The sequence below is a fragment of the Montipora capricornis genome, chromosome 7 (genome assembly GCF_036669925.1).
Source record: "Montipora capricornis isolate CH-2021 chromosome 7, ASM3666992v2, whole genome shotgun sequence".
NCBI classification, from domain to species: Eukaryota; Metazoa; Cnidaria; class Anthozoa; order Scleractinia; family Acroporidae; genus Montipora; species Montipora capricornis.
The window spans coordinates 7937222-7944021 of record NC_090889.1 but is presented as its reverse complement, the minus strand read 5'-3'; the positions used below and the strand labels follow the sequence as shown (position 1 = coordinate 7944021).

Genomic DNA, 6800 nt, shown 5'->3' with positions numbered 1-6800 from the left:
AATTAAATAAAGTTGCTGCAAATTTATAAACGTTGCCGCAAATAAAAAAAAAATGAGTTGCATCAAATTAAAAGAATGTTACTGCAAATTAAAAGCACAAAATATGCTCACACACATTTCAGTAATTCTTTGCGAAACTATCGCGATAACATCGTGCCACGCTCGTTCAAGGCTGTATTCCTCGTTCCTTTAAAGTGCCCCTGTGATAAAAAAAAAAACACTTCCTTTTTTCCTTCAGATTTTGAAAGTGTGTTTGCTTAACACCTGACTGGCAAAATTTTGATCTTTGATTTTTATCCAAAGGCCGTTTACTTTGAGTGTAAGTTTTGGATTTCACGGTCCGCCATTACTCACGTTCAAAACTGACCGATTGGACCTCAGACGGTTGGATCCAGGGAAAAGTGACGTCAGAGGCTCACTAGCTTAAAATTTCAGCGTGTGAACGCAGCTTATTATATATGCAAAGCGTAAGTTTAAAAGTCTGAAAGCCCAAAACCCCCGTGCTGCATATTAATTCTGCGGCGTACACACGTATTGCATTCTTAAACTAGTGAGCCTTTGACGTCATTTTCTCCTCGATCCAGCTCTCTCAAGAACATAATGTTAGTAACCCTAACCCTAACCCTAAATAGGAAAATTACAGTTAAAATAAAGAGGTGTCTTTTTGAAATCAAGGCTTAAAACGCGGGTCACTTAGTGTTTTGTTGACATTGTTTTGAAAGGCAAAGAAAAATATGAATTGATTTTTGGTAACAGGGGCACTTTAAACTTGTATCATTGACTCCTGTTTCCTCAAAATGTTCTGCACCTCTTGCGGAACAGAATGGGTTTTGGTGGCACATTTTTGTCATCGGTGTGGACACGCAATTCCTAGTCACAACGGCTTGATGACAACGGTGCCATGGGAATAGACAACTTCATTATATTAAAATTTAGTCCTAAACAAAAGACATCATCTCGAGGCTCTGGGGAATAAACTCATGAAGTCCTTATATTTATTCCCCAGAGCCTCGAGATGATGCCTATTGTTTAGGACTGAATTTCAATATATCGAAATTGGTCAATTTAGACAATGTTAGGATTCTCTAATTTTAACCCATAAGAGACTCGCTCGAGTGATTAATAGTTATTTAACAAAAGCACATTTTTCATATGATTGGCTGAATTTATATTAAAGACGAATCATCCGAATGGGACAAACTTGGGCAAATGAACATATCGGTCGTTTGATAATTCGTCTGTATACAAATACAGGAAATTACGAATTATCATGGTAGTTCGTCTTGACAGACGCCCGATCGTGGATACTTCGTCCAGACAGATGATCCGTCCCTTTTCCCGTATTTGTACACAGACGAACCATCAAACGAATTATTTGAATTTGCCAAGTTGGTCCAAGAGAGACAATCCGTCGGTAACAGTTACACTTGACTATTGATTCGTCTTGACGAATGTTTCGACTGGACGGAAGAACTGTGTGTACTATAAATTCCCCCACCCCCTCCCTCCCCCCTTTTTCGTGTAATATTTGTGACCAGGAGACTCCTGAGGTTCCATTTTCAAAAAGTACGACAAATAATCATTGGAATGAGCAATTAATCCATACTCCATAATATCTGATTTAAATGCAGTGTCATCGTTGCTAGAGGGTCTCGCTAATAGGTAACCGCGCCTGCGTGAGCACTGGAAACTACTTTGGTGTACTTGTGAAGTAATCCCGTCAGTCTTCGCGGTGGGGGAAGCCATTCTGTTTTTCGCGCACTCAGCTCTTCATCGGTAAGTTCCTGAAAGAGGAAAAAAAAACGTTTGGGTCTGTGTGAGAGAAAGACATCAGTTATTTCCCCACCGTCAACATGATAACCATTTCACACGTGCAACACGTTTTGTAAAACCAGTTAGCAAAACTAGTAATAATGTTACTCATGAATAAGCGTCTAGCTGATAAAAAGGTCATTTTGCAGCACAAGCTTTTCAGCAACCCAAAAGGTATTTGAAAAATCGAATTAAAGGCAAAACAGTTTCTGATGTAAACTAAGGAATTATTGGTTCGAGAACTTATGGTTCTTAACCGAAACAACAGAAGTTGCTTTAATAAAAATAGAGGTTAAAGAGCCTGTGTCACGGCAGTGCAGTTGATTTTGTGTAGTTTTACCAATAACGTGCCCCAGTTCTCGTTATGCAACTTGACGTCAACCCAGAAATAGCTTTTAAAAACACAAATCAAAGTTTTGTCACAAAAATGTTTGTCTCTAAAAATACCAACTTAATTAAACCTTGGAAAACGGTTAGGCTGGACAGTTAGCAAATCCACTTTAATCTTCTTCAATTTTCCCCATCCCTGTCTCCTTTTGTATTTGCTGTTTGATTCAAACCTTCCTTTAAGGTTTTAAGCAGTTATTTTTAAATCTTGCTTGATTTCACTGAATTTCGCTAACTGATGATTTCAAGACAATAAATAGATTGTCGCTGTTTCTCTGTCCAGGAAACTCAAAATAGCGTAGGTGACGTCATGTCAAAAGCAATGTCAAAGAGACCAAAATACTCTTGTTTTGGTACACAAGAACAACAACAATAACAGCAAACATCTATTTATTTTGCCACAAATATAGAAGAGATATTGCTAAAGTAAGGAACTTAATTGGGCAAAGAGCTACTTAGAATACTTGGGATTAAACGAGCTAATTACTTAATTGGGTTGTTATTAAAATATGATAAAAACTGAAGTAGCCAAAAAGTAACTGAACAAAATCAGCAAAACTAATGATAAAAAAACAAAAATGGTTTAAAAAAGCAAAATGCAAAAACAGTAACATAAATAAATAGTACCAGCTAGTGCATGACAGAACGAAAAAACCTGGATTGAGTTGAATTTAAGATTGTACTCAGATCGAGGAAGAATTGGTCAGGGCTGGCATTTTGGTAAGATTGGATTAGTTTTACCATTTCTATGCCGCGATTTGTTCGATGATTTTTATTGAGAATACCAGTTTTTCAAAGAATAATGGGATCAGCCGTGGTGCTGCGAGGAAGGGGACTGAAGCATGAAAATTAAGTTTATTCTAACGAGTTGATTAAGGGAAACGAATCACCGTAAAAAGGTTTGTAAGCTAGGGTTATCCCTTCATATACATACCACAGATAATGGTGCATTTTCCGTGTCTATGATAACTATATTACTGTCTCTAAGCAATCCAGTTGGACCACCCACTTGAGCCTCAGGGGATACGTGACCAATCATAATGCCATGGGAAGCTCCGCTGAATCTGCCATCTGTTACAAAGGCCACGCTTTTGCCCAGTCCCGCGCCAACCAAGGCACCACTTGGTGACAACATTTCCGGCATTCCTGGGCTAAGGACAAATGCACAAAAAACAGCTAATCTAAAACAAGTCATAGTTAAGTATGACTGCCATGTTTAATATCGTAGAATAATTGGTATTCTGTATCATAATAATATACATGCAAAAATTTCAGTGTGTTGATTGGCTGAGAGTACGTCACTTTATCCCAAGCAGAGTGCAGAATAGTGAATTAGTGCAGATGGTTGAAATTAGTGCAATAAAGATGATTTTTCTTGTAAAATTTGAAATAAATAAGCACTTGTTTCTACGTTTACTCGTGCTCAAGGCATGGGCAAACGGATCCAACATTTTCTTCAACATCCGTTCGATTTTGTTGAACAGTGATGTTGAAACTGTTTGCAACAAACTCAACCCACATATGACGTGGAGTCTGGAATTCGAACCCGGGCCACAATGGTGGGAGGCTAGTGCTCTCACCACTGCGCGATCCCTGCACCCCAGGTGTATGGCGACTCCTTTCCACCATTAACTGTACGTCGCATTCAGGTAAAAGTTGAGGGTTTTGTCTGAAGACTGCCTACTTCCTACTATTATCTGGATTTACACAGGTATACCTGTGACCTTGCTGTCATTCTAAAGAACAGGGGCTCACAACCAGTAGCCTAAAACTCCAATACTAGTGACCTTAATTAAGATATAAGACGACGACCCCTGGAAAAAAATGTCATTTAATATAGCAAATTTATGTTTCTCAAAGTATTTCATTATTATTCCAGTTTGTTCAACTTCCACAAACTATTCGAACTATCCAGGAACTGAATTGGGAAGAACGATGTTACAACTAGGGCAGAAAATAAACATTTGTGGTGTGAGCTCGTGTCTTCCTTAGAACTTGAGATTTTGCAAATAAACAGAAAAGAAAAGAAATATACCAAACTTCAACGCACACGTGCACAGCCATTTTTTGTTAAAATTGTATTTTATTTACACACCGTACAACAATACGTACACACTTACGGCACACAAAGTAACCTACATACAACAACACCTAGAACACTATTTTCAAATAACCTGAAACGATTCGTTTTAATGGTTTGAAATGTTTGAATAAATGCCCCCCCCCTCTTCGCTAGATAGATAGACATACATAGATAATCTTTGCTTACCCACGGTCAATTCATCAGCCAAAAAATTACAATTCAAATAAGAGAACATTATAAACTATCTACCTTATAAAAAAATATTAAATAAAAAGGTGCTTTCTGTTATAAACTATCTACATTATAAAAAAAATACTAAAATATAAACGGCTTCTTTGCACGAATGCCGTGCCCTAGAGTACTTGTTTAAGAAGACATTTGAGTTTCGTAAGGGACTCTGCTTGCCTCACATTACACGGAAGTTTGTTCCATAGGTTTTAGTCATGTTTAGAGTGAGTTTGTTTCCAGCTGCACTCAGCGCGACTTCTCGGAATTGCTAAGAATATCGCAAAAGGAACAATAACCTATTTTACTCACCTCCCTCGGGGCCCTTCTTGACGAATAATGAGTACGTCACCAGCTTTGATCTGTCGACAAAATGGTTCATTGCAAAAGAGGCCTTTCTGATAGAACCACATGCACTAGTAACCATGTTTTAAAACCGAAATTAAAGCTTCCTTAAGAACGAATCCACGGACAGCGACTGGAAATGAGGTGTTTTCCTATTTCACTTATATTCATATTGCTGAGTATCCTTTCACTCAAGTCAGAGAGACCTCTTTCCTGTCACGCGAAATTTCCACTTCCGGTTTCAGTCCGAAGCTCAAAAACATCACGTGCTTAAGCTCCCTACCTAATGTTTCTTTAAGACATCGCTATTTGCACGCCTACAGTAAAAAAGATAATACAGATTTATCTAAACTTGGAGAACAAAATACATGGCTAAAAGAAGTCGACGTTTTCAGAGATTAGTTTTTGGGGCACCAAAATGACCGCCGTTTCTTTGTTAACGCTGTTTTCTGACGCAAGCACAAACAAGTTTCGGAATCTCAGAGGCGTCTTGGTCATTGAGACCAAATTTTGGGACACAGGTTACCGCGTTTGCTTGCGTCGCTAGTGAAAAACAGCCCTTAAGGACACCAAATTAGACATCACAACATCATGTAAGAATATTCTGTTACACGGCCTTTCTGTATTTATTATGAAATTCAACAGGCAGGTTAACACTTTTTGGCTGCATTTACATGAGTTCCACAACTTGATAAGCATTTCAGATTTTCCAACGACGCGGTTGCTTGGGGTGGGGGAAAAGTACATCTTCACATCCATCTTTACTCGTTCGTCTCGCACAGATGGGATGCAGGCCAGCATTAAATTGATGGAACAATGATGATGCATGGACCTTACATGCCACGAACAATTGCTATACTACCTTACAAATGATTAACTAGTTGCTCAGCAACTGGCGAGAGGACAGCTAAAAAATCAGAGTCCTTATTTTACCGTCAATAGTTGCATTCTGAAATTTGAGACGTGTGATATTGTAGAGCCTGCACTAGACCAGCGAGTCACGTTCTGTATTGAGGACTAGCTTCCACGAGTTTTAGTAGCTCAATGGGTAGAGCATCCGGCCGGTGTTACGGAGGTCGTCGGTTGAAATCCAGACTGGGACTCTGATTGTTTAGTTGTTCTTTCACCGTCGCCAAGCGACTAGTTTACCTTCCTTCCCACGGGCAAATTACACCTTTAACGTCAATAGTTGCATACTAGTTGCATTCTGAAATTTGAGACGTGTGATATTGTAGAGCCTGCACTAGACCAGCGAGTCACGTTCTGTATTGAGGACTAGCTTCCACGAGTTTTAGTAGCTCAATGGGTAGAGCATCCGGCCGGTGTTACGGAGGTCGTCGGTTGAAATCCAGACTGGGACTCTGATTGTTTAGTTGTTCTTTCACCGTCGCCAAGCGACTAGTTTACCTTCCTTCCCACGGGCAAATTACACCTTTAACGTCAATAGTTGCATACTAGTTGCTTCCTTCCCCTGTTTTACTACTTTAAGCTTAAGGCCTCTATATTTCCAGAACATTGAAGGCTGTTTTTGACACACTCTTAAGATTTATTGTTCTGCATGAAGCCTGTTCTTTTCTATGTCGTAGTAAGATTAGTCTTGAGTAAATAGTGTGTGTAATTGTGGCAGTTATTGTTAATGTATTGAAGATGTAAGTAAGAAAATAAAAAGGTATATATATTATTTGGTTCTATTCACTGTAATGATACAATTCACCAATTAGCAACTCACCGGGCCGCGAAAGGGTGCGATGTCTTTCCCACTCAACTTGAGTACTGCGCTTTCTGGTGCTAAGTTTCCCTTGAAAATGGTAATGAATTTACGATGGTAATGAATTTTTTAATAACTACGAGGATCATAGCTTCACTTGAATGAATTTTACATAGCGCATTTTCTTATTCACATGCACTTTTACAAGCAAGTGATCTATGGCATATACAGGCGCCGCTT

The 6800-nt window shown here is 38.9% G+C and overlaps 1 protein-coding gene across 5 annotated transcripts in view; it reads right to left on the bottom strand.

Annotated features, from left to right (window-relative positions):
* Nucleotides 1-739: 739 nt before the first annotated feature.
* LOC138058147 (dihydroxy-acid dehydratase-like) overlaps nt 740-6800 on the bottom strand; it is a 19234-nt gene continuing 13173 nt past the window's right edge. For all 5 annotated transcript variants that reach the window (XM_068904038.1, XM_068904035.1, XM_068904039.1 and 2 more), the window contains 4 exons: nt 6582-6650; nt 4820-4869; nt 3134-3350; nt 740-1784 (listed from right to left, as the gene is read on the bottom strand). In XM_068904038.1, the coding sequence (XP_068760139.1) occupies nt 1656-1784; nt 3134-3350; nt 4820-4869; nt 6582-6650 (465 nt within the window). In that variant the 3' untranslated portion in view covers nt 740-1655. The remainder of the gene's footprint in view (nt 1785-3133; nt 3351-4819; nt 4870-6581; nt 6651-6800) is intronic.